This window comes from Salvia splendens, chromosome 21, assembly GCF_004379255.2.
Source record: "Salvia splendens isolate huo1 chromosome 21, SspV2, whole genome shotgun sequence".
Classification (NCBI taxonomy): Eukaryota; Viridiplantae; Streptophyta; class Magnoliopsida; order Lamiales; family Lamiaceae; genus Salvia; species Salvia splendens.
This window is the reverse complement of record NC_056052.1, coordinates 17,495,156-17,523,085: the sequence shown is the minus strand read 5'-3', so window position 1 is coordinate 17,523,085 and position 27,930 is coordinate 17,495,156. Positions and strand designations below refer to the sequence as shown.

At 39.7% G+C, this 27,930-nt stretch overlaps 4 protein-coding genes, 1 long non-coding RNA gene and 1 pseudogene across 8 annotated transcripts; 2 read left to right on the top strand and 4 right to left on the bottom strand.

The window, feature by feature from the left end:
- The first annotated feature begins 2,454 nt into the window (after positions 1 to 2,454).
- On the top strand, positions 2,455 to 3,750 carry LOC121784307. Its single transcript, XM_042182471.1, has 2 exons — positions 2,455 to 2,908; positions 3,034 to 3,750. Exons 1-2 carry the CDS (start codon positions 2,455 to 2,457, stop codon positions 3,657 to 3,659), a joined length of 1,080 nt encoding a protein of 359 aa, XP_042038405.1. The 3' UTR covers positions 3,660 to 3,750.
- A 183-nt stretch (positions 3,751 to 3,933) lies between these two features.
- On the bottom strand, positions 3,934 to 6,134 carry LOC121783612. 2 transcript variants are annotated; one of them, XR_006046605.1, is made up of 3 exons: positions 6,024 to 6,134; positions 4,494 to 5,681; positions 3,934 to 4,353 (listed from the first exon to the last, which is right to left on the bottom strand). It is a non-coding gene; the product is annotated as an uncharacterized LOC121783612 (long non-coding RNA). The 2 variants fall into 2 exon arrangements; XR_006046604.1 differs by having other exon boundaries at positions 3,934 to 5,681.
- A 2,267-nt stretch (positions 6,135 to 8,401) lies between these two features.
- On the bottom strand, positions 8,402 to 11,872 carry LOC121784306 (annotated as a pseudogene).
- Positions 11,873 to 12,616: 744 nt separating this feature from the next.
- On the top strand, positions 12,617 to 15,350 carry LOC121784305 (protein FAR1-RELATED SEQUENCE 5-like). The gene is made up of 4 exons (XM_042182470.1): positions 12,617 to 12,662; positions 12,982 to 13,652; positions 13,897 to 14,306; positions 14,396 to 15,350. The coding sequence occupies exons 1-4, from the start codon at positions 12,617 to 12,619 to the stop codon at positions 15,348 to 15,350; spliced, it is 2,082 nt and encodes a 693-aa protein (XP_042038404.1).
- A 1,135-nt stretch (positions 15,351 to 16,485) lies between these two features.
- LOC121783403 lies at positions 16,486 to 19,813 on the bottom strand. Of its 3 annotated transcripts, none has more exons than XM_042181459.1 (8): positions 18,919 to 19,813; positions 18,713 to 18,841; positions 18,411 to 18,551; positions 18,175 to 18,335; positions 17,548 to 17,728; positions 17,341 to 17,463; positions 17,113 to 17,256; positions 16,486 to 17,023 (listed from the first exon to the last, which is right to left on the bottom strand). In XM_042181459.1, exons 1-5 carry the CDS (start codon positions 19,438 to 19,440, stop codon positions 17,626 to 17,628), a joined length of 1,056 nt encoding a protein of 351 aa, XP_042037393.1. In that variant the 5' UTR covers positions 19,441 to 19,813; the 3' UTR covers positions 16,486 to 17,023; positions 17,113 to 17,256; positions 17,341 to 17,463; positions 17,548 to 17,625. The 3 variants fall into 3 exon arrangements, with proteins under 3 accessions (XP_042037393.1, XP_042037392.1, XP_042037394.1); XM_042181458.1 differs by having other exon boundaries at positions 18,408 to 18,551; positions 18,919 to 19,811; XM_042181460.1 differs by having other exon boundaries at positions 18,408 to 18,551; positions 18,952 to 19,811.
- A 1,239-nt stretch (positions 19,814 to 21,052) lies between these two features.
- Positions 21,053 to 22,760, bottom strand: LOC121785485 (60S ribosomal protein L23a-1-like). Its single transcript, XM_042183930.1, has 3 exons — positions 22,645 to 22,760; positions 21,581 to 21,944; positions 21,053 to 21,270 (listed from the first exon to the last, which is right to left on the bottom strand). The coding sequence occupies exons 1-3, from the start codon at positions 22,658 to 22,660 to the stop codon at positions 21,186 to 21,188; spliced, it is 465 nt and encodes a 154-aa protein (XP_042039864.1). The 5' UTR covers positions 22,661 to 22,760; the 3' UTR covers positions 21,053 to 21,185.
- Positions 22,761 to 27,930: the final 5,170 nt, after the last annotated feature.

The following is a 27,930-nucleotide window of genomic DNA, read 5'->3' as shown; positions in this document are numbered from 1 at the left end:
GAAATTCTGGAAAGGTTTGGTTAGCTACCACGCTTTGGGTTGAGACTTTATCTAGGCTGGAATTTAAGATGTTACTCTACTGACTAGGAGGCGGGGAGAAAGATGGTTGACATGTGGCTGTGTACGTGGAAAGTGGGGAGCATAGGTTTCAGGAAATATATGGAAAGTACGAGTTTACTATAAAAGGCTACACGGAATATCAGAGGAAGAGAGATAGTTAGGTGACTAGGCCTACAGATCTGAAAAGTGACAGCTGAAAAGTAAAGGACAAAAGTAAAAAAGTGGTTAAAAAGCAAAAGTGGTCCAAAAGTTGGATGAAGATGTTATCTTCTTCAACATGAATCAAATCAGATCAGCGAATCCAGAATTATCACCATAGAAACACAGATTAACAATTTCATGAACACAGATCTACAATTAAAACCTCAAATCAAAAGATCAAATACCGAAACTGCAACTAAACTTACTGGGTGACATGCAAGGTGGCAGAAACTACGTAAACTAGGCTTTCACATTTATCCATTTCAGATCTAAAATCTACCAGCAAACTGAACTCAAGAACTCAGATCTATCAATTCGGAAATGGAAACATGCTCGCAACAACTAGAAATTACCGTAACTACTGGATTTAAGCTATCTAGGCAGAAAAGAACGAGATCAAACAAGAACCGATGCACAAAAACAACTCCATATCATAGAAACGTTTGGATCACAACTAAGACTGCAAAATAAGCAAATATTGAAAGTGCAACAAATCCAACGTAAGAAAACAAAGTGCGATTAACTAAGAAAGCAAATAAAGATTGTTTGCCACTCCGGGCGATGAAACTGTTAACACTACGAAACACGCTGACTGGAACGAAAGGATGTGGAACTCCGGCGAACTGATAAGCTTCAGGTGACCATGGCTGTCGGCGAGGAACGAGAATATGAAGGATAATGCTGAAGGATTGATCTACCGAAGAGAGATTGCTAACTAAGCATAGGAGTTGATGAACTAGTCGATGATGATTCTCTCTCCAAGTGGCTTCCTTTTATAGGGAGGCCTCCCTTGATTTTTAGGGTAGACTTCAAACATGAAATGACTCTTTTGCCCCCTTGCTTGCGGCTGATCTTCCCAGCTATCCTTCTTCTCCATCTCGAGCCTTTTTGGCATGCATACTGGTCAGGATAGCAACATCCTGACGTCTTTCTCACCTGAATTCTCCTAACATTCCCATACTGGCTAGAACACTTCCCTGCACACTTTAGCAACTGTTTTGCAGATATATTCCAATTATGCACATTATACTGACCAGTAACCAAGGCCTAGAACACAACTTATCAGTAATCAAGAGAGGCGGAACTCGTATTGATCGACATTGGGAATACAGATAATTGGGAGTAGAAGGTGTCGTATATTGCTTGATTGTACAATGATTTACAGCCCCAATTATATAGGGAGAATTATTAGCTATCTATGGAAAATATATCAGTCTATTCTAGGCAATAATATTCATTATTATTCTTTACATAATTCCAATTATTCGCTCAATCTTTCCTCCTTGTTATAGGAGTTGATTTATAATTTCCTCCTTCATATATTTTCATATATATGATATAAATATATGAAGTTAATTTTTAAAAAAAAAATCCCACAAACTGTTTGACGATGAGGGGCCAATTGCAATATTAATGCTACCTAGGGATGTCAATGTAGCCCGTAACCCGTGGGCTGGCCCGAATAGCCCGCCAAATTTATAGGGTTAGGGTTGGAAATTTCTAGCCCGATAAAATCAAAACCCGATTAGCCCGCACCCGATTAACCCGCAACCCATTAGGGCCGGACCCGAAAACCCGATGGGCTGGCCCGAAAACCCGATAAAGTTTCTATTATTCTATTTTTTTTACTCCTAATTCGACATTTTATTGATTAATTTTAACTAAAAAATAACTTTCAATTTTATATTATATATACAAATTATATATTGAATTTTTATTAATATAATAATTGATAAATAAATTAAAAACTTCAAATTCACAAGAAAAATATTTAAATTTCTAAAACATGCATTAAAATTCTACGAAATATCTGAAATATTAGTATTTGATCATGTTTATGATTGAGTTTAAGCATATATCTCAAATATATCATAATTAAATGTTTTACATTGCATGAATATTAGTAATTTTAATAATTATTTATTGGGTTGATCGCATGTTAATATTATCGGTAGCAACCCGATTAACCCGCTGGGCTAGCCCGAAACCCGAGCTTTTAGGGTTAGGGCTGAGCTTTTATAACCCGAAATAAATCACAACCCGATTAGCCCGCACCCGATTGACCCGCAACCCGAGTAGGGTTGGCCCGAAACCCGACGGGCCAGCCCGATTGACATCCCTAATGCTACCCTTCTTGTCTTCACATCAACCACTTTTATTTAGATTAAATTCAACTGATCATTACAAAAATTTATGTCGGAGAAGAAGAAAGATAGCATGCCAAGAGCTTGGTTCTCGTTGAACAGCTGCAAATCCAACTCCTCCGACGTCCACGATCCGGACACGAAGAAGAAGCCGTGGTCGATCCTCCCCAAGAGAAGCAGGCGCTCCGGCTGCTCGAGGTCCATCGCGAACCTCAAAGACGTGATCCACGGCAGCAAGAGGCATCCCGAGCCGCCTCCCCCCGCTTGCAGCCCTCGCTCTATCGGCAGCAGCGAGTTCCTCAACCCGATAACCCACCATGTCGTCTTCTCCACTTCCAAACACGACCTTAAATTCTCCGGTTTCTCTCAAGACACCCGTAATAATAGAATCACATCGCAAACACGAAACGACGAAGCTGCTGGCACTGCAACCTGCCACAAATGCGACCAACAATTCCTCGAGTGGGAGTCTCTCGAATCCCACCACCTCTCCACCCATGCTGGTACAATTATTTATCAGCCCTTTATCGCTTTAATTCGTTATTTTTTAAAAAATATCATGGTCTCAATCATTAACCATTTTTTCCTGCCAGACCAATTTTCTGACAGTTTCGTTTTGCGAATGCAGTGACGGAGCTAGTGGAAGGCAACTCCTCACGAAAGGTAGTCGAAATCATTTGCAGATCGACCAAATCTGAGCCGAGCCGCAGTGTTAGAATCCAGAGGGTTTTAAAAGTCCACAACATGCCAAAAACCTTATGCAGATTTGAGGACTACAGAGAGATGGTAAAGATCAAAGCAAGCAGACTCCAAAAAAAACACCCTCGTTGCTTGGCGGACGGCAACGAGCTCCTCCGATTCTACGGAACCCACGCGGCCTGCGCCCTTGGCGTCGGCTCCTCGGCCCTCTGCGTCTCTGACAAATGCAGCGTGTGCCGCATCATCCGGCACGGCTTCTCCGCGAAAAGGGAGATGAGAAATGGAGTGGGCGTTTTCACAACTTCGACTAGCGGAAGGGCTTTTGAGTCGATAGAGGACGATGTGGACGATCCGTCCCTTAGGAAGGCGTTGATCGTGTGCAGGGTGATCGCCGGGAGGGTGCACCGCCCTCTCGACAACGTGCTAGACATTGTTGGGCAGACCGGGTTCGATTCGCTGGCCGGGAAGGTGGGCTTGTATTCCAATGTTGAGGAGCTTTACTTGCTTAACCCCAAAGCTCTGCTTCCTTGCTTTGTGGTCATTTGTAAAACTTGAGGGACTTTGGTCTGGTGTTTAGGTTAGTTTCTATATGATTAATTGTGTCACAATTTTAATGATGTTTTGTAGAATTCAATCCTTAGGAGCATTGCATTTTTGTTCAAACTAACAACATTAGCAACAAATAAACATCAATTAACTGTTCATCAACATATGGAAATTCTGAAATAGAAGATGGTACCAAATTGAAATTTGAAAACAAAACAGAGGATGCATTAGTAGCATTTTTGTGAACTAGAAGAAGAAAGAAGTAGTGATTGAAATGAATAAATGTGAAAGATGGAGGAATGTTTTGACTTGCTTAGTTTAAAATACGATCCAAATAAAAGTTGCTCTGCACAATAAATAAAGTGGGGGCTAGTTGACAGTAATGAATCATAGTGTAAGTTCAAAATGTAGAACAAGAATCGAGACAATAGCAGCTCATATTGTACTGGCAGTTTTATATTTGTCACGACATTTCCCATTTGATTTCTTGTGTTTGTGCAACTCACTTTTTTCTGATGCCCTCTTCTCCATGCCTCTAACTTTCATGCTGAGTTTTATTTTATCATTTGGAGCTATATCACAACTTTCTTTAAGGGGAACATGCTTTCTTACCCACCAAGTGTGTCACATGTTTCTTAGCTGTATATAGTAACACTGTAATTGTAGCCTGGTAAATTTCATTGGTTGAGGAGAATCAATTCTTCTGCAAAGCAATATTAAAACATGGGCTATAAATGGAGAGGTAGATCATAACTATGTATATTTGGTTAAGAAAATTTGAAATAAGCATATTTGAATGTGAATGGCATAAATGGTGATTTGGACTCTTCACAGGGTGTCAACCTGCTACACTTCTCTCTCAAGAAGTTTTTGTCTATTGAAAAATTCAACACCAAAAATTGACAGAAAAGCCTTCTTCTAATGGCCTTTGTCATCTGATGCACTCTGCAATCCAGGAAAAAAAAGAGAAGATGAATAATAATGACAGTTAATGGTTTAATCTGTTTGTGAAACTGGAGTTTGGGTAGACTAAATCAATCTGCAATATCTTGGACCTTATGACATGATTTTTAAGTGGCACAATGAAACAGTTACCAGCATCTACTGTAGGTAAATTTGTTCACGATGGGGTGAGACGAGCATGGTTCGTGAGCTGAGTGAGCTACTACAACCACGATGCAAGTCGTGGATCCCTGTTCATGTCATAGTTAGTCTATTCATGCTACTATCAAGTTACATATATTTATTAGAGCAGCCCCTGACTAAGCATCATCCACAAAACATTTCTGTTTTATAACTATGAGTTAATAGTTCTTTGAATAGGTACAAAATCTTAAAACATTTTTATAAGATTGAATTCCACTATGTGCATTTTTGTAAGAATTATACTACAAAACCTGCATAACACCTATATAAAATCTTGCTAGCTAAAAAGAAGCCAAATCTTCAATCATGCACCTAAGAGAAAAGAGAGTAGAAGAACACCTCCCAACAAACCTAGCTGAAAATCTCCAAATACTACACTGTGACTAGGCAGCAGCATACACCAATGCATATTTTTTTAAGGTAAATTAGTTCAATGATCATCTTAAACTGCTGCTTCTTATGCAAAACCTATGTTTAACCTTTTGTGACTTACTTAATTGACTAACAGCATCTTCACTGCATGATATTTGAGAAATTACTGAAAGAGATGTAGCCATTCACATCGAGAGGTTACCACACGCTAAAGAATCCCTCATATTAAAATTAGGAAAGGAGCAAAAAGTGTGTTCTTTGAATGTAAGTTAAAAGAATAAATTGAGGAGTACAAATTGTAGATCTAGATTGTTAGTTGTTACATAGCTGGGGATAGATCGAACGGATAATACAGAACCTGGTCTCCTAAGAGGCAGTAGCTAATTCTGTTGGTTTCTCCTTTTCTTTAGCCACTCTCTTCCACTGTCAATAATCTCTCCCGTCTTTATAAGGTAGCGTATGCGTTTACCATCATCAAGGGTTTTATGGCCTACCCTACTCCCATCGTTTAAGCTGTTTGTGAGATTTTTATGTAGTTAGCAAGGAACTTTAGTTGCAAATTTGCAGATACATTCAGATTTGGGGAATCCTCTGAGATGTGTCACACTGAAAAATGTCGAAACAGCAAGCAAGCGAATAGCAAACAACAAGATCATTTTTAAAACTAATCATGACACCAAAAAAGAACGAACGTAATACTTCAGGTTATGATAAATATGCAAGTAATGCACTGGGAGACTATAACAAACATATCTTACAATGGCACAGGAGAAAATTTATAGATACATTAGATTGACGAAGCTAAGTCAGGTACATTTCTTCCCTACTAGGAGCAACAAATGACGAGAAACGCACCTTGGCGATAATTGAACTCAGCTGCTCTGGTAGCATAACCTGCAATCAGAAGCACGAATTATTAAAAAAAATAAAGATGCACCGAGCTTTCACGGCTTCTGGAATATAAAAGGAAACCTCACACATTTCACCAAAAACAACTCCTCAAGTTTACAAATATATATATATTATATATATATATATATAGGGGAGTGATCAAGATATAACTAATCTTAAGTGTATAACTAGAGAACAAATCTCAGCCACACATCTTAATACTCCAAATTAATCTTATGGCTTACATAATCTTGCAGATTTTTATAAAAAATAATAGCCAAAGGGCATTTTCGGAATTCAACGCTGATCTCTCCCAAATTCAAAGCGCGATTTCTAACAAATTCTGTATTTCACGGCGAATCAGACAATTCTAGAGGCTTTCACCGCCGATCTCTTTCATGACTATTTTATTTATTGATTGAGCTGATTTTGAGTTTGTTTAATGGTTTTTAGGTTGGATTTTCATCTGGTGCAGCTATTCTTTGCTTGCTTGCCGTCGTTGGGTACCACGTTTATTCATCTAATCTAAATAGCATCTATTCGAATTGATCGGCGAACTCCGACATGGAGAGTCTGGCTGAGCCGCCAAGGTAGCGGTGTGTTGCTGCCACTGAAGTTAAGGAAATGAGAATCGATTAGAGAAGAAGACTTTGTAAATATAAGTGAATTTTGTTATGGTTTTTTTTTTCCTATAAATCTTTTGGTTAGATTCATTGTAAGATAAAGAAGAATAGATGTATATTAATATGAGCACAGTATGTGTTTGATGAAATGTCACAGTGAGTTCATTATTTGTTACTCAACATATCAATATTGCTATTTACTTCACTCTTGTTTACAAAACACATCACTCTTATTCTCATTTTACTTCACTCTTGTTCACAAAACACTTCACTCTTGTTCAGAAAACACTTCACTCTTGTTCACAAAACACATCACTCTTATTCTGATTTTACTTCACTCTTGTTCACAAAACACATCACTCTTCGCCACAAGAGTGATGTGTCATTTATTGGGTTAGATTGAGGCTGAAGCATGAATGGGCACTGCGATTGTAGTTTGGTGAACATTAGGATAATTTGTTTGCTAAGTTAGTAAATTTCTGGTTGTTCCTATGTATATATAAATATTAGTAAAAATATTCGAACTTATTGGCAGAATTCAGAATACATGTTTCTGGATGCAGTAGGTATTGTTCACAAATAGGTATATGGCTGGTGTAATTGTCAAATGCAGAAATTGTCAAATTGAAGTGGATTTTGAATACTTCACTCTTGTTTACAAAACACATCACTCTTGTTCACAAAACACATCACTCTTACTCAGATTTTACTTCACTCTTGTTCACAAAACACATCACTCTTACTCATATTTTACTTCACTCTTGTTCACAAAACACATCACTATTACTCAGATTTTACTTCACTCTTGTTCACAAAACACATCACTCTTACTCAGATTTTACTTCACTCTTGTTTACAAAACACATCACTCTTAGCATGATTTTACTTCATTCTTGTTCACAAAGCACATCACTCTTACTCAGATTTTACTTCACTCTTATTCACAAAACACATCACTCTTGTTTACAAAACACATCACTCTTAGCATAATTTTATTTCATTGTTGTTAACAAAACACATCACTCTTACTGTGATTTCACTTCACTCTTATTCACAAAACACATCACTCTTATTCTAATTTTACTTCACTCTTGTTCACAAAACACATCACTCTTATTATGATTTTACTTCAGTATTGTTCACAAAACACATCACTTTTACTGTGATTTTACTTCACTCTTGTTCACAAAATACATCACTCTTATTCTGATTTTACTTCACTCTTGTTCACAAAACACATCACTATTAGCATGATTTTACTTCACTCTTGTTTACAAAACACATCACTCTTATTATGATTTTACTTCACTTTTGTTTACAAAACACATCACTCTTATTATGATTTTACTTCACTTTTGTTTATAAAACACATCACTCTTAGCATGATTTTACTTCACTCTTGTTTACAAAATACATCACTAATAACAAAATAAATCTAAGAATTTGAATTTCGGATTTCATGTGGATTTTGTTCATAAACGAATTCTAGAATCTGACGTGGATTTTATTACTTGAATGTGAGACAATAGCGGTGGTAAAAAGAAGGAGTGATACAAAAAAGAAATGAATAGATAAAGAAAGATGATACTATCTTCAACCGTTAAACTAATAACAAAAACACTGTCTGCGTTCCCTCTCAAAACCAAAAACCAAATGATAACACTAAATCCAGCAACCTCAAATTTGCTCAATTTCAATCAATTTCACCAATTTTCACCACTAACCCTCAGGCATCTCCTTCCAATCCAATCTCGAACCGTAAATGCTGCGGTGCAGAGCAGCAGAGTTAGTAACATCTGCAGAATCGACTGCCGGAAATCCAGATACGGATCGTCCGATTCCTTCGTCCAACAGCATGCTCCCCTCCACCTCCTCCGGCGAGTGGCCGGAGATCTCCTCTGACCTTCATCCGGAGCTGAAACAAGTGAATTTCTATAATAGAGAAGAGGAGAAGAGAGAATGCTAGGTTGAAGACGCTCGTTTGCAATTGAATTCAATTTTTCGAACTACCCTGATTTTGGAGTTAATTCAATTGGTATGCAATGACCATAATACCCCTGCATTTTATTATAGAGTAAATTTGTGATTAAAGGAACCAATATCTCCTTAAATTCAAATCCCTTGATTTTTTTGATCTTGTGGCTATTATTTGTTCTCTAGTTATTTGGTTAAGAGGTGTTTGCCATAGATCACTACTCTATATATATATATATATATATATATATATATATATATATATAGGGTAGTGATCAAGATATAACTAATTTTAAGTGTATAACTAGAGAACAAATCTCAGCCACACATCTTAATGGAACAAATATTATTTATTTTAATAATATAAAATAGGCCAAGGGTATTTTTGGAAATTACATTATGAAATTCATTAGCTCATACGCGATTCGTTTTCTTCCAGATTGAGATTGTTGATGTTCTGCTCCAGAACAGAAAAAACGAGCTACTGAGATCGTTCTTTTTTATCTTCTCCGAGGCGCCGAAGTGGAGGCGTTTCACGACGGTGATCACGCTTTGGAGCCATTATTCTGTAGCTAATAAGGGAGGAATTAAATGAGCAAGGAATGAAAATGGATAGAAATTTTGCTGCGATGCAATGGAGGAGAAGATGAACTAGTTCATGATGTCCCACCAATCGCGTCACATTGACGATGCTGCGGCAGAGATTTGATACTTATTATAAACTAGAGATTTGATTTGATACTAATAGAAAACTAATTACAAACTCGCTCCTATGTGTTTTTTTGCTTCGGGCTTTGGCTGTGTTAAACTAAATACTTATAGGTTTATCTATTAAATTTTCATTATCTTCTTGGCTATTGTTATTGATTTGATGGTATAACTGAAAATAGATTACGATATTGTTGTATTAGGCTGCTGTAAAATTAAAAAATCAATATGTGAAATAATACACAAAATTTTGATGATTTTGCTTCACTGTTGTTAACAAAACACATCACTATTAGCATGATTTTACTTCACTCTTGTTAACAAAACACATCACTCTTACTGTGATTTTACTTCACTCTTGTTTACAAAACACATCACTCTTATTCTGATTTTACTTCATTCTTGTTCACAAAACACATCACTCTTATTTTGATTTCACTTCACTCTTGTTCACAAAACACATCACTCTTATTTTGATTTTACTTCACTCTTATTCTGATTTTACTTCACTCTTGTTCACAAAACACATCACTCTTACTCTGATTTTACTTCACTCTTGTTCACAAAACACATCACTCTTACTCTGATTTTACTTCACTCTTGTTCACAAAACACATCACTCTTATTCTGATTTTACTTCACTCTTATTCTAATTTTACTTCACTCTTGTTCACAAAACACATCACTCTTATTCTGATTTTACTTCACTCTTGTTCACAAAACACATCACTCTTACTCTGATTTTACTTCACTCTTGTTCACAAAACACATCACGCTTATTTTGATTTTACTGTTCACAAAAGAGTGAAGTAAAATCACATCCACAAGTACCCTTCCTTATTCATTCTGCAAATTACTTGCTTTTTACAGAGAGGATGAGCAACCAAAGATTTGAGCCTCAAAACATTATACAAGCAATATAAGCACTGCCAAACTTCACATTTTATCAATTCATCAACACAACTTAGCCACGTATGAGATAATCCCCTTCTTTCTGAAGCATTTACAGTACAGTACAACATCCTCGGTGGCCTTCTTCCTGATGGCGGCGGCGGAGAGGTCCTGGTGGCAGTACTCGGGGACGCAGTCGGGGAAGTTGAGGCGGGCGGTGGGGCCGCGGAGGAGGAGACGGCGGTGTCGTATGCGCGGGCGGTGGCGACGTGGGAGGAGTAGGAGCCCAGCCAGATTCTGGAGCGCTTGTTGGGCTCCCTGATCTCCGCCACCCATTCCCCCCACTTGCGCATCTGAATCCCGCGGTATGGCTTCTTCTCCGCCGCCTGCTTCCGCTTGCTCAGATTCTCGGAGCTCAACGAAGAATTCGTTCTCAAACGAATTGAATTTGTGAATTTGCCAATGACATTATTTTGGCTGCAATGACAATTATACCCCCGCCTTGTTATTGTGGAGTAAATTTGTGATTGAGGGAATTAATTTCTCCTTAAATTAGAAAATTACATGTATTAATACTAGCCCTTGATTTTCTTGATCTTGTGGCTATGATTTGTTCTCTAGTTATATGGTTAAGAGGTGTTTGCCATAGATCATGACCCTATATATATATATATATATATATATATATATATATATATATATATATATATATATATATATATATATATATATATATATATATATATATAGGATTGTGATCAAGATAGAACCATTCTTAAACGTAGAACAAATGTCAAACGGAGGTCGTTAGATCTTTTAATCCAATGGTGTTGATTTGCACAACAACTTCCCATTACAACCAAAACTATTATTAATGGGTGAATGCAGATAAGTGAAAAAATAAAGCATGCATGGACTCTTCTTCGTTTCATTCATTCTTGCATCAACATGTGAGTTTTTTCACATGTTGAGTCCGGAATGTCGTGAAAACATAGTCTAATATGTATGATTTTTAATCTTGACCGTCATTTTTTCCTCATCCAATGAATAAAATATGTAGAGTTCTAGGTTCTACACTTAAGAATGGTTCTATATATATATATATATATATATAGGGATGTATTCTTTTCCTTTTTCTATATTTCATCATTTTTCCTTCTTAATCTCTACCGTCAATTACATCCATCCGATGGATGCAAAATTTCGCTGATCGCATTAAATTATAATCAATTAAAAATCCAAAAAGGGCAGAATTGGTAAATACTTATTTGGCAGTTATGGAAATTCCATGATTCTCTCCTTGGAAGATATTGCCGTTTGTTGTTCTCATCTCACGTAGAAGAAGGAAGGGTTTTACTCAGGCGTATAGGTTTTTTTATTCCGATTATTAGCAGCAAGGTTTCAATTCTCACAATTCTCAATTTTGACGTTAATCAATCGTCGGTATTTCAAGCTTGTTTACTTGGTGTTGTAGCAACCGTTTTTGTTCTTAATAATGGAAGAAGGTAATTCCGAATTAGCCTTATTTTGTTTATGTTTCAGATGTTTCACTACCAGTTGTAGCAGTCTGATTATTTGATAGTTAATCAGCAAGTAATTCGTGTATTGTGTTGTCATGGTATAACATGATCGCTTGCTGTGATTTTTTAAGACTATATACGCGTAATATAGAAAAGCAATGTTCAGGATAGAGTAATTAATCAGCGACGAATTTGAAACCTTCCTTGAGGGTTTCGCTCTCGGCATATCTACGGTATTAGGGTAAAACGATGCATGTAATGCACATATTGATCACGCATAATGAATATTTCTGCCTATATAATGCATAATTCGTGAGCGGCAATGTATACAGTCTAAATTTTTGGTCTGTGTTTCGATGTTTGGCGCACGTTTCTTTTTTCCCCTATGGGGTTAGGGTATAGTACGTAAACATTAATAACAACGTTTAAGAGTAGTTTGTGTTTGACCTATAAATAAATCACGTAAGTTTCCAATGTACATAGTATACTGAATAAAGTTCGTACAAATAATGCACCAACTGAATATGCGTAATGGATTATATTGTTTGTATAATGCATAATATCTTATTTGCAATGTGTATGTTGTACGAATTAAGATAGGACCGCTAGTATGTCTCGTTTCTCTAGGGCCTAATTATCGGTTATTAGTTTTGTTTTGTGGCACACGTTTCTTGTTTTCCCTAAGGGTTTAATAATCCTAGGGGCTAGGGTATAGTACGTAAACATTAATAACGTTGAAAAATAGTTTGTGTTTGACCTATAAATAAATCACGTAAGTTTCCAATGTACATAGTATACTGAATAAATTTCGTACAAATAATGCACCAAATGAATATGCGTAATGGACTATATTGTCTGTATAATGCTTAATATCTTATTTGCAATGTGTATGTTGTACGAATTAATATAGGACCGTTATTATGTCTCGTTTCTCTAGGGCTTAAATATCGGTGATTAGTTTTGATTTTTGGCACACGTTTCTTGTTTCCCATAAGGGTTTAATAATCCTAGGGGCTAGGGTGTAGTACGTAAACATTAATAACAACGTTTGACAATAGTTTGTGTTTGACCTATAAATAAACCACGTAATTGTCCGATTTAAATATTTGACAGATTAAATTTATGAAAATCGTGCATTAATTATCAGCTTACTACATTGCAAAGTTGTACTTTTATGCTGACCCCCTTTTTCCAAATTCTGTACAGTGGTTGTTGTACCTGAATGTTCTCCCGAGCTGAAGCCTGTTCTAGGTCAGAAATTCCAATCCTTGGAATTCGCTTTCACTTTTTACGATGTATATGCCCGCACAGTTGGCTTTGAAACGCGCAAACAAGCTATGAGGAAGGTTGATGATGCCACGACCTGGTATCAAGTTGTATGCAATAGGGAAGGAAGGAAGAAGGGTGATGAAGATGACCAGTTGAATGTCCGTTCTGGTTTCACTATCAAGCGTAGGAAGTTATCTAAGCGGTGTGGTTGTACGACTAGTATATCGTTCAGGTGTTTCTCGGAAGATTGCTTGTCAGGTTGCATAATTCAGGAGTTCAACGAGATTTATAACCATCACATGGTTGAGACGGAACATCAGCAATTCATGTCAAGTAATCGCAAGTTGGATGATGTACATCATAAATTCATCCTCGACTGTTCCAGGGCTAATATAGGCCCCACGCTTACATTTAAGGTACTGAAGGAAATTCTTGGTGGGTTTGACCTAGTTGGTTGCACTGTTGGGGATATCAGGAATGCCTCACGGGACATCAAAGCATATGCACAAGGATTTAATGTACAAATGGTGTTGGATGATATGGCTAAGAAGATAGAGATGTCTGAGGTGTTCACCTATCACTATGAAGTTAACGAATCTGACCAGTTGGTTGCTCTGTTTTGGTGCGACGGTTTGATGACGAGGAATTACCACATGTTTGGTGATATTGTGTCCTTCGACTCCACATAAAACACAAACAGGTTGAAACTGACTAATGTGTTTTGTACGTTATAGTGCATTTATCTGTTCTATACTGCGTGCATTATTACTGTGTGTCAATGCATTACGCAATACCGTAGTTGCATTATGATCTGTTTACATTTCTGATGCCACGTTAACATGATGTATGCAGGTACTGCATGATCTCACTCCTTTCACTGGAAAGGATAATCATGGTAGTCCTGTGACATTTGCGGCCGGGTTGGTGTGCAGCGAGAAAACAGGGGCATTTGCTTGGTTGTTCAGACATTTTGTAGATTGTATGGGTGTAGCACCCAGGATGATTGTGACCGATCAAGATTTGGGTATGAGATCAGCGATTGAAGAGGTCCTAGTCGGCACACGTCACCGTTGGTGTATGTGGCATATAATGCATAAGTTGGCTGTCAAGGTACCAAACAGATTGTTGCGGGACGATGATTTCAAAAAGGAATTTAACGTTTGTGTCTGGTCAGACCTAGTAGAGCCGGACGAATTCGAGGAGGAGTGGAATAGATTGGTCGAACATCATAAGCTAGAGAACATCGACTGGTTCAACACATTGTATGCGTATAGGAAGTACTGGATACCGGCGTACTTTAGGGATTTTCCTATGGGATCGATGATTAGGACTACGTCCATATCTGAATCAGAGAAAGTTTCTACAAAAATTTTCTGAAGCCCCGAGCTAACATAGCTAAATTCTACTTGAATTTCAATCACGCCATAGAATTCCAGCGGAACAGTAGAACAGCTTTGGACTACCACGATGCCACTGCCATACCCATACTAGCAACTACTCTGCTGTTCGAGAAACATGCTTCCACGTTGTTTACCGACAGTATGTTCAAGAAAATACAAGAAGAAATTGTGGAGGGTAATGACAGATGTCGTGTGCTGGGTTTTATGTCCGGAGAAACGGTTGACACATACAACCTTGGGGATAGCAAGCGCAATACATATGTTGTCCGTCATGAGAAGTCTGATGATACTTACTCGTGCGAATGCAAACTATTTGGGAGGCATGGTTATTTGTGCAGCCATATATTTTTCTTGTTTCGGAACAATGAGGTGAAAAAAATCCCGGATAAATACTGTGAAAGCCGATGGATGAAGACTCCCTTAGCCAAGGTTGTACATGGGGAGTTTCAGGATCCCCTGCTTACCAATTCCTCCGTTGACGATAGGCAAACTGTGTCTAAGCAGACGATTTTGATGTTTTATGGGTTTCTTAGACGATTTGATACTGACATCGAGGTGTTACGTGCATTCGTAGGTGGCGTCGAAGAACTTGGTCACTCTCTTCAAACTGGTACTCCGTCAACCTCAGCCGCTGAGAAGAGGCGTATGGTAGAGGAGTTTTATGGAATGGTAAGGCCTGAATCTGTTGAGGTTCATCCTTCGGATGTCGTGAAGACGAAGGGTCACGCAAGCAGCTCGGCGAGCCGTCTGATTTCAAAGAGAGAAAAGGCTATAAAGGATGCGACAATGCCTCTTAGACGGTGTAAGGCGTGCGATGAATTGGGTCATCACGACTCCAGAAACTGTCCCGTCCTTAAAGAGATGAATACGGAGACAGATGCGCGGAAGGGGAAAAATCCAGCTTGACTCAGGTTTTTTAAACAAAATAACACTATTCTTTTTTTTTGGATCCTATTTTTCTTATTAGTTAAATGGCTGTAATAGAAATCCAAGTTTTACAAGCATCTTTAGTACATGTTTTTTGTTTATGAGTGGATTTTATGTCGGTCACTTACTATGTTTATAAGCATTAGTTTCACAAAATCTCTCATTCCCGAGAGGCCGTTTATACATGTTATTCCCACAACAGTCAAAATAATGACCATTTGTCCGTGCATAATGCAATATTGTTATCAAATAATGCATATATTGTTTTCCTATATCTATATCGCCTTTACCAATACTTTGCATTACATAACACAGGGAATGAATATTTTTTATTTGATTTGTGCTGACAGTGGTGGCTATTTAAATTAATACCCCAAATGCAAGTTAACGTCAGAAACTAATTCATCCATGATACTTACCACAAAACCAATTCACCCTAATACATACAAAAAGTTTAATAATGCATAATCTATTGCAAATAATGCCATTATATAAAGATATGATGCACATCATTTTGAGTCGAATTTTGTATATAGCTTAATAAACTTCGTGTATAATATATAAGTGCATTATTTGGTGTAGAAATTGCATTATGTACAATGCATTATACATTATGTAGTTTACATTAAACATTATGATAGTTTAGCGTAAACCTATATAGACAATTAACATAATGCACACTAATTTTTAATTTGATACGTGCTGATAGTGGTAGCAATATAATTTAATATCCCAAACTCAAATTAGCGAAATAAACTATACAATTTCATCCATGTTACTTACCACAAAACCAATTCAACCAAAAACACACCCAAATTTTAATAATGCATAATCTATTACAAATAATGCCTTTATATGCATATATGATGCACGGCATTTTGAGTCGAGTTCTGTAGATGGCTTACCATAGTTAGTGTATAATATATAGATGCATTATTTGGTGTAGACAATGAATTATGGACAATGATTTGTACATTATACGGCTTAGGTTAAGCAATATGAGAGTTAATCGTAAACCTATATACATAAATAACATAATACAAAAATTTATTGCAAAATAATGTCAACCGCGTTTAGAATAAATCCCATCTTAACAAACGTCATGCACAAACTGTTCGGCTGAAAGTTCGTAAGTTCACATTCATAAGCATATTCTCAAAAAACATTGTGCAGTATAATCAAGATTATAAAAAGTTCTAAATAAGTTAAGTTATAAAGTGCAAAGCCACCCTAGCAATCAATCAAATTAGTAGGCTCCATCAACCTATATCTGAAACCATCGCTCACTACAACCCATAATTCTCGACCCACTGTTCGAAATTGAACTTGGCAGGTCTATCCCTCCAACACTTCGTTGCCTTAGTTTGGTTTGCGGCACCTCGGGTGTTGTGCGGACATGTAAGTAGTGTCCTTACAAACTTGATTCTAAACATTTCTAGGCTCTTTGTTCCCTTTGCGGTCAGCCCTCAATCCCAACCCTTCTCTTTCTCTCCAAAGTATGTTTCCATGTGGCGCATGATGTACACACCATTCTCCAGTGTCACCACGTTGTTCCTCCACGGCATTGTCACTACATGCATAGTGCAGCTTCGTATCAGATTGGTCATTCTTGATTCGTGACACTTATCCATTGCATCCGCCATGAACTTTCGCTACAATAAATGTCAACAGTGTACCACATCAACATAATATTAATTTTATGTAGTATGATCAAAATAAACAGAGTAGTCGCAGTATGTACCAACATAGAGGGTGTTTTCCCATATTTGTCATTGAACGATACGTGAGGTTCTGCCAGGGTGTGGTCAATTATATTCATCTTACCATCCGGCACATCAAAACATACCACGTATTGATGTCTCTCACCCCAAATTGGGAAGAAGAACTACACAATGAAGAGAACATTAAATGGTCTTGAATGTTGTACTATACAATTGATTCGCAGACACAAGTTCAAAATCATACTAACCATATCGTGCTTCTCCCACTGGATGTATCCCGCTGCAAGTGCTTCCTCGAAAAGGATGGTCCAGAAGGAAACAAATTGCCTATCTTCATCCCATCCTGAAGGTGTGTCTAGCAATGACTGTGCCTGCATTGTTGGTTTGTAATTCATGTGGTTACGCTGCTGTTGAACATCCATTTGGTAATTAGCATACATAAAAGAGTCACTCACACATGTCCTTGTGGAGAAAAATAGTCTGGATGCAGTTTCCGGTGCCTTCAGCTTCTCCATGTTATTCAAGTAAGAGCACTATGTGTCTATAATTACCGGGTTGACAGCCTTGAAAGGTGCCAACGAAAGGAACTCACTTTGCACGGTTTGTTTGTAGTTGTCCGCGTACACAATCGCATCCCTGCATATCAATATTACACATAATTTAAACAACAGGGTACATAATGCTTTGTCAAATCCAATTACTGAAATTATGTATTCCCCTTTAAATTAATTTGGGTTTAGACAGAATATGACTCAACTTGCTAAATATACTCTAAATGCATAATATACTTCTAATAATGTTTGATTACAGATAAGTAATGCAATTCTAATTAAATTAGTAAACATATCTAATGTTGAATGATTTGCTTCGCAAATAAAGACAACGATGCTACAATTGCGTACAAATAATGCAGTAACTAACTCAAATAATGCATATAAAGACTTTAGCATCTACATGATGCAGTAACTGCAACTATACTACTTAAATATACTGCTTATCATCTATCTAATAATGACTGATTTTGTTAACCAACTAAGAGATTAAGCCTATTTAAATCCAAAAGCACAACAAAAAAAGCAAACCAGATATTCTCATGCGTCTCAGTCGTGCTAAGAGCCCAGAAATATAGTTCCTTGTCATTGCTGTTAGCCTTTGTTGTTATTCTTACAGCCCGTTCATTAAAAGGTGAGCGCAAAGCCGAACTTGCTTTTTTCACCCGAGCTGTTTCTATGTTCGTCACCCCCTGCACACAGATATTATTCGAAACTCATTCAGTAATCGTAATCAACAAAATGTATATGTTTTACTCTCATACCACGATTCCAGCACCCTCTGTCTGGACCTCCTTCAACTTTCCTTTCCCACGCACAACGGCAGCAAGTATAGGCACCTCCCCACAGATCGCACCAGTCCCTTCCCCACCGATGATAATCCCCGTCTGCTTAGGCTGGGGATGTTTCTGTTTGCACTAAGCCAAGTTATGATTGCGACAACAACATACAATTACAGGTTTTGGACAAGTCAAAACAAAGAATGCAAATCACGTAACAAATAATGCATAATGTATATTCACACAAAATAATCAATGTACAATGCACTGGATTTATAGTTTGTGCTCACCTTGGCTCTCTTTTGTGCCCCCTCTACATTCTGTTTTGCCTTCGCTGCCCTTGTTCTACCCACCTTAGCAATTCCACCTTTCGTAATCTCCCTTGGCTTGTGTACCATCTCCCTTACTCCACCAGTCTCCTACGCAATACAACCATCAATTAAATGTAATCAAAACAGTCAAAACATGTGAGCGCATAAATGTTTTGGTTCTTAACCGATGCTCTAGCGTGGATACACACGCCACCAACCATCTCCATGTGTGTTGCTGCAACTGATGTGAGCACATCAGTTGGGACTTCAAGTCCCGCAACATCACCTACTGGAGGAGACATGGCCGCGCCTCCCTGATACTCTTCATTTACCGGCTGATCCACATCCAGGGCAAAACTTGCTCGGCCATCAGGTTTGGGAGCTTGAACTCCTCCAATGCTCACGCATGCCTCCTGGGTTTGTTGTGTGCCAAACGGGTCAGGGCATTCAAATCCGTCTAAAACAAAAGATGGCCTTTTAAAGCTTGTTGTTATGGTCTTCTTTTTGTCGTACGCCGCCATCATTTTCTCCATCTCATCAATCCATTCCGGACTGTACTCCTCTTCGTCCTCCCTTGCTTGGGTCAATGTTGTTGTTATTTCGTCAACTCCAACCTCCTCTTCCTCAGGAATCCCCAACAATTTTCGGCCAATTTGACTCCCCACGCGGAAACAACCTTCGTCAAGGAGCTCCACAGGGATACTCATGAAATCATCGACCCACGTCGAGATTGCGTGGCCCAGCAAAGCGCTCGAACCAACGAACTTGTCTCTAAGCCGCTTCACTTTGTGGAGTCCTGTAGAGGAGCCTTCTCCCTCAGCCACCGTTGCTCGCCTTCGAATCTCCTCGTCCGCCACCAATCTCTCCTTGTCTACAAGTGGGAGGTGGAGACGCGTTGTCCGAGGAAGGAAGTGGTGCCGAGATTGAGCGAGGTGAATGAACTCTGAAGAGCGGCCATTGTCGAAGAACAGGGCAGTGAATTGGAGAGAGGGATAAAGATTAGAGATAGGGAAGGAAACGAGATAATATTCGAGAATCCGTTTCTAATTCTAATTCATTTTGCTATCCTAACAAGAACAATGTTTAGGATAAGCTTTAGTTAAGTTCTTTGATAAATAATAGGGTTAATAGTTATTTAACTAGTGAAGTAAAGTTAAATTGTTGCCTTTTCTATACCTTTTAAATTGAAATATTAAATTATGAAGTTTTAGTTTTTCTTAATTCTCTTATCTTTTAAGAATATTCAAAATCTCTCAAATTAACAGGAGCAGCACAGTTGGCAACGGATGGGCAGATCTTGCTGCAATGAGCCTAGGTTCAAATCTCACTGCTGTCGTGTAGTTGCTTTCATCCCTCACTCACAAGTGTGAGACCTTGGGAGATGGCCTTCTGGCAACCAGTGGGTTAAGGTCTTCCCCTTAACGGGCTACTGCGTACCATGATTGAATCCTCTCACATGATGTCGGGCTGGAGTGAGGGAGCCGCCTTGATGTAGAAAGAAAAATTGATTGAAGTATTGTTAGTGAAAAATAAAGTTCATCTTATTAGAAAGAGAGTTAAGGTCTTCCCCTTAACGGGCTACTGTGTACCCTGATTGAATCCTCTCACATGATGTCGGGTTGGAGTGAGGGGGCCGCCTTGACGTAGAAAGAAAAATTGATTGAAATATTGTTAGTGAAAAATAAAGTTCATCTTATTAGAAAGAAAAAGATTTGAAAGGGATTATTTTTGGGGGCTGCCCAAAATTGAAAAAGAAATTATTTTTACCGACGAAGGGACTATAAAATTAAGTTAGGCTGGATATATGCTTTAGTAGCATCTAACATTATTTATTACTCCTAGTAATTAATTATTCTATCTTAAGACCAGGCCGCAATTTGCTTTCCACATGGATGAATGTGAAATGCATATAAAAAGCCTTTCAAGAACACAACTTTTTTTAGAGACACAACAAAAAATAACAATAATAATACTCCAAGTCCTTATAAAAGTGGCTGAAATGTGAAAGACATAGTTTTTTTTAGTGGAACAATAGAAAATAAAAATATTAATACTCCATGTCCTTATAAAAGTGAGTTTCGACAATTTTGTAATACTAACTACCTTTAATATTCCACCTACTACGGAATAGAAATAGATCAATCACTCACATATAAAAGAATTTAGTAAATAAATAACTACTAGAAGTTCAAAATTCAGTCAGACTTCATTCTAGTCTATAAGAAATGCATAAATGACATTGGGCAAACCCAAAATGAAGGATGTGACTGAAAATTATGCATTTTAAAGGCAAGCAATCAAAGAGCACAAAATTTGGACTTTGATCAAAGGTCTAATAACATAACTAGAACGGTAACAAAGGAAATGTAATCACGCATCTTTACAAACTTCTGGGAATGACCAGTCTCAAAAACAAAGAGCACAAATAGCAACATAAAGGAGGCCAACATCTTTAGATGATTCCGATTTTGTTGGCAACATCCAAAGCATCGTAGTCTGGCGTCAACCTCACATACGCCTTCTTCGTACCATCGGGCCTGAAACAAATAAGCTTAGTAGGATTAGAGGGCAGTAGAAATGGTATAAGACATGTACAAGACACACAATCAAGGTCAAATATCATGCCAAACAATTTCATTTTGCAATCAAAATCATCTGGTTTTGAAAGTTCCATATTGGAAGAGCAACATGTGGATAAAATCAAGAAATTTTACATGACTGGCAAATAATTATTCAGAAACAAATTGCAAGCAGAATTTCATCAAATAATAACAATAGTGAAAAAAAAAGTGAAGGAAAGCCATATATCAGTTCAGGATGTATAAAGCAGGCTGGGATATGATATACCTGATGAGTGTGTTGACCTTCTTGGTCTGAATGTCGTACATCTTCTTGACGGCGTTCTTGATCTTCTTCTTGTCGGCACGGATGTCGACGATGAAAACAAGGGTATTGTTGTCCTCGATTTTTTTCATAGCTGATTCGGTGGTCAAGGGATATTTGAGGATCTGGTAGTGATCAAGCTTGTTGCGAGGGGCAGCGCTGATGCGAGGATACTTGGGATTTCTTGCCTTGGTCAATGTTTTAGGCCGGTAGAAAGTGACCTTAGTGCGCATCTTCTTGACCTTCTTCTTGAAGGCGCTGGGTGATTTTACAGCCTTGGCTGCCTTCAAGGCCTGAGTCTTTGCATCTGATTTCTTCGTAGCATCAGCTGCATATCATTTAAGAACAGAATAGAAATGCAAAGGGGTGAGAACTTTTTAACATAATGTCATTGCATAGAATGATAATAACAAATAAAAGGAAGCTAACACATTCAATTCCACACTATCTGCATAATGCTATATGAAAGTGTGAAGAAATCAATCACCAAATCAAATGGAATGATAATAACAAATAAAAGGAAGCTAACACATTCAATTCCACGCTATCTTCATAATACTATATGAAAGTGTGAAGAAATCATCACCAAATCAAATGGAATGATAATAACAAATTAAAGGAAGATAACACATTCAATTCCACACTATCTGCACAATATAAGAAAGTATGAAGAAATCAATCACCAAATCAAATGGAAATTGATTTTAAACTAATTCCCAAGTATGACGGTCACCACAATGAATCGTTTACGACTTCTAATAAACTCAACATTTTATCAGTGGCTAAACATCCTTCATATACTGCAGAGTTTTGCTTAAAAATCATAAAAATAAATCTCAAGCAACAAGTAATAATGGCTGTAGATCAGCTTATTAAATTAATAGGAAACAACATCGTTATTTTGCTATCCTGATTCCAAATTTTGCATTTACTAGTTTAAAACAAATTGGTACCATTCAAATCAACAAAAACTACGATCTACAAATAATAAACAACGAATTGTAGAGATTAAAAGACGAATTGCACACCTTTCGCTGGAGCCATTTCTAAACGCTGCTGCTGGTGGTGGTGGCTGTGGAGGAGAGTGGCGTTCTAGGGTTTTGGAGGAGAACGGCATCCAGTTTATAGGGCTTTTTAGGATTGGAATATGTTGAGGTCAGGCCTATTGAAATATACAAGTCCGGCCCAAATAATTAATGGTCCCGATGAGCTACAAAACGCGTCAATCGGGCCAGTCCGCTTTGGATTTGGATCAATCCACTAGTATAGTGAAGAAAATGTAAAAAAAATAAAAAATAATACTAACAAGTATAACTCTGAATCAAAATAGTTGCTATTACACATCAATAATAACAACTTGCATCCACAGCCTCATTTCTATTACACATCATATAAATCATATATCATCACATAATTCATGTAATGTCACATAGCAGTTTGACGTCATAACCTCATATAATTCATACTCCCTCCGTCCATAAAAAATAGAACACATTGTGAATGACATGAGTTTTAATATGGAATATGTCAAGTAAGAGAGAAGGGAAAGAAGTAAGAGATAAGAAGTGTTAGTGGAATGTGGGGTCCATATTATTAGTAGTGTTTAATTGTGTTAGGTAGCAACTCTTGATCTATTTTTCATTGACAACCAAAAATGACAAATGTGATCTATTTTTCATAGATGGGGGGATATAATTCTTGAGTGGGAAGGAGAGAGTGTCTATCTATATTAACTTGTAGTATAATACTCTTTACTGCAGTGTTATGATGTCCTAGGTTAATTTGCATAAGACGTAAGTTCATTCTATATAATGTCCCACTCTCTCCGTCCCACGATAGTAAAGTCATGTTCCTTTTTGCACCCTTTCAAGATAGTTTAATCATTTTTTTTGGCAAAAACTTTATTATCTTTTTCACGAAAAGATATACACCAACTAAAGTGGGACAGATAAAGTAAAATATTTAAGTGTATTTCTGAATTTGCAATGTCATTTTCTGATACAGAGAGGTTCTGTATCGGACGCCGGCGACGGGAGAGACCAAGGAGGGGGTTCGTTCGCTGAGTCTTCTCCGTCGAACAGCAGCCAACGCCTAGGGTTTTCTCACGTGGAAGATGATAACTTGCGAAGAAAGAAATATACGCTAAAATAAGGGTAAATTCTGATATATTGATTCTTGAGGTTTCAATGTACAGAATCCCTATTTATAATTCTACGGACCCTAGGTTTGGTTCGACTCGATCATTCCGGGAAAGAACCAACAAGAAAACCCGAAACGGAGCTTATAATACGCTCGACCTAATAAGTTTAAAAAGATAATCCAACAAAATAACTAATAAAAATAATAAAAGCTATAATAACTATAATTAGCATGAAACAAAATCGCCAAGCCAATCTGGCTTCTTCGACAGCCTCAAAGACCTTCTCGGCTCTTTCTCCGTCCTGTCAGCTTCCTCCGTGCTGGTCGTTGATGCGTTGTCCCTCCACTCCGGCAGGTCTGAGGCATGCTCGGCTGTGATATCCGTATCAACTCCCCCCCTGATAAGAAGCTCCTTGTCCTCAAGGAGGGACGGAAAATGGCGAGCTATAACTTCCCGCGGCTCCCAAGTCGTTGCCGCATCCTCGTCGGTAGACCATTTAACCAACACCTGCTCCACCGGGCTGCCATTCCGCAAGGCGATAGGACCTTCCAAAACCTCCACCGGGCAGACAACCGAACGGTCTCCCACAAACTCCCGAGGCAGAGCTGCAGTAACATCTGATGAGCCACCCTCAACAAAGGGTCGAAGCAAGCTCACATGGAACACATCATGAATTTTTGATCCCGGCGGCAGCTCCAGCCGATAAGCGACCTGACCAATCCTCTCGGTGACGATGAACGGCCCATAGTAACGGCGGGCTAGTTTAGCGGACATAGGCTTCGCTACTGAGTGCTGTCGATATTGTTGTAACTTGAGAAGAACCTTATCACCAATCCCAAATTCCACGTCACGCCTGTGTTTATTCGCCGTATCACGCATCCGTTGCTGAGCTCGGGTCAAACTCTTCTTCAATTCGACCAACAAGGCCGATCGTTGAGCAATCAACTCCGCTGCAGTCGGTTCATCCCGAATCCTCCCAGCAGAAGGTTGTACCGCGACGAGAGCAGGTGGCTCGCGACCATATAGTGCCCGAAAGGGTGAAGTGCCGATGCTCTCGTTGTGAAAACAATTAAGAGCCAGTTCTGCCCAAGGGAGAAAATTTGCCCATTTCGTAGGGCGATCTGCGACAAAGGCGCGTAAGTATTGTTCCAAGCCACTGTTTCGTACCTCCGTTTGACCATCAGACTGAGGGTGATATGCGGTAGAATAATGGAGCTTTGTGCCACTCAAGCGGAGCAAGTCCTTCCAAACATCCCCCAAGAAAATGGGGTCACGATCAGAGACTAGCGTCTTAGGAAAACCGTGATGCTTGACCACCGTCTCTACAAATAAACGGGCAACTCTGAGGGCATCAAAACGGGCCGGGAGCGGGGCGAAATGTGCATACTTCGATAGACGATCTACCACCACCATTATAGTAGTGTATCCCTTTGACACCGGTAACCCGACAATGAAATCCATAGATATGTCCTCCCAAACTTGCGTCGGTATAGGCAAAGGCTGTAGGAGGCCCGCCGGCTTCTGTGTCGAGTATTTCGTCGTCTGACAGGTAATACAAGAAGCCACAAATGCCTTCACATCGCGCCTCATATGCGGCCAATGAAAAAAACCGTTCAAGCGGCGAAGAGTACGCTCGAACCCGGGGTGTCCAGCCTGCGGCGTGCTATGATGTTCGTACATCAAAGCCTCGCGGTGCGAAGAGTCCCTGCTTACAACAATTCGGCGACCCCAATATATCAAGCCGTCTGCCACGGAATACTTGGGGTGTGTCGTACCATCCGTTATCTGCCTGTGTAAGAGACACAAATCTGGTAGCACCGATGATTCCTCCTTCAGCAAGTGAATAATATCGGGGATAGGCTGGGTGAGAGCCGTCAACAGCGCCGCCTCGGTCCCCACATCCTCATCCCTACGCGATAGCGCGTCCGCCACCCGATTGGCTACCCCAGCTTTATATTCAATCGAGAACTTATAGCCCATCAACTTCCGCACATAGAGGTGTTGTTCCGGAGTCTGGATGACTTGCTGTAGGAGCTCCCTCAAGCTTTTCTGATCAGTTCGGATGACAAACTCACGGTCCAACAAGTACTACCGCCATTTCTGAACCGCCTCAACGATAGCGTAGAGTTCCTTGTGATACGTGGAGGCACTACGGCGGCGCGGTCCCAGTTTCTTGCTGAAAAAAGCGAGAGGGTGGCCGTCTTGCATTAGAACTGCCCCAACACCAAAATCAGAAGCATCCGTCTCCAAATAAAATGTCTTCGAAAAATCCGGTTGTCGGAGGACAGGTGCCGCAGTCATGGCCCGCTTCAACTCCTCAAAACTCCTAGTCGCTGCCGTGGACCAATCAAAGGAGTCCTTCCTAAGTAAATCGGTCAGTGGCGCCGCAATTACCGCGTAATGGGCGACAAATCTTCGGTAATAGCCTGTCAGACCCAGAAATCCCCGTAGCTGCTTCACGTTTATCGGCGGAGGCCATGCTTGCATGGCATCGATCTTTGTGGGGTCGGCCATGAGGTACCCCTCGCTGATCAAGTGACCCAAATAATCAATCTTCATGCTGCAGAAGGAACACTTAGATAATTTCACAAAGAAACGGTGGGTCTCCAAAATCGACAGCACCCGATCGAGATGATCACCGTGGGCTTCCAAGGTAGGGCTATAAACCAAAATATCATCGAAGAAAACGATCACCGATTTCCGCAAGAGGGGCTGGAAAATATAGTTCATTGCCGACTGAAAGGTTGACGTGGCGTTCGTCAAACCAAAAGGCATGACCAGAAACTCAAAGTGCCCATCATGTGTCCGGAAAGCCGTCTTGTAAGTGTCAGAGTCATGCATACGAATCTGGTGGTACCCCGAACGGAGATCCAACTTGGTGAAGAAACGAGCCTCGCCCAACTCATCAAACAACTCGTCGGCCGTCGGAATCGGAAAGTGGTCCGGAACAGTGGCTTTATTTAAAGCTCTATAGTCAATGCAAAAGTGAAATGTTCCGTCCTTTTTTCGGACCAATAACACCGGGGAAGAGAACGAACTTTGACTGCGTTGAATAACGCCCTGATCCAGCATCTCCCGAACCTGCCTCTCGATCTCATTCTTCTGGAAATATGGATATCGATAAGGCCTCACGTTCACGGGCTTGGAGCTAGGGAGAAGGTGGATCCTGTGATCAAATTGACGGACCGGAGGCAGACCACTGGGCATCTGAAAGACTGCCGAGTGCTTGGCAAGGATGATGTCGATGGGTGGCGGTAGGTCCGCAGGCAACTCAACAATGGCCGGGGGTGTTTCGTTAGCCGCCGCCGGGTCCATCGGAATCAACTCATACAGCTCGAAGAGTGAGGCGTGTGAAATCAAGGAAGCAAGGGACGCCAGGGAAACCTGTGAGGGCGGTCGATTAGAACCGTGGAGGACGACCAACTTATCAACGCGTATGAACTCCATCGACTTTGTTATAAAATCGGTGGTCACCCGGCCCAAGGACTCCAAACACTCCATACCCAGGATAACATCATGGCCATGCACCAGAAGGACGTGCAAGTCGATTGAAAACGGCGTATCTTGCATCATCAGGCAGGTCGCCTTGCACATGTGTGAGCAAAGTAGTGATTCCCCATTCCCAACGTAGACCCGAAACGGTCGTACGACGGTAAGTAGAAGTCGAAGCCTCTCCGCAATCCGGGGATGTAGGAAATCGTGCGAGCTGCCCGTATCCACCAAAACTGAAACGGCCTCGGAGCCGATCATACCCGACAGCATGAGCGATTTGGATCGACGCTGTCCTCCAATAGTCAATAAATGCGACAAATCAGCAGTAACTACCTCATCCGGCGGGTGTTCCTCCGACGACTCAGTAGGGTCATCCTCATCATCCGGGACACCCATGTAAGCGAGGAACCTGTGCTTGCAGACGTGCCCCGTCACCCATTTCTCGGGGCAGAAAAAACAGAGGCCCAGTCTCCGACGTTCGGCCTTATCCGCAGCCGAAAGCCGAATGATTGGCGTGGACCCAGAGTCCTGATGGCGTGGCACTGCCGTGGTTGGGTTGGGGACCGCAGCCGGCGATGCCTGGCTAACTGGTCCAACGGGGGAAGACACAACAGGGGGTCTAGTGTTCCGTTGCTGCCACTGTCGTCGAGGATAACTGGACTGAGGTTGAGCCAGATCCGGT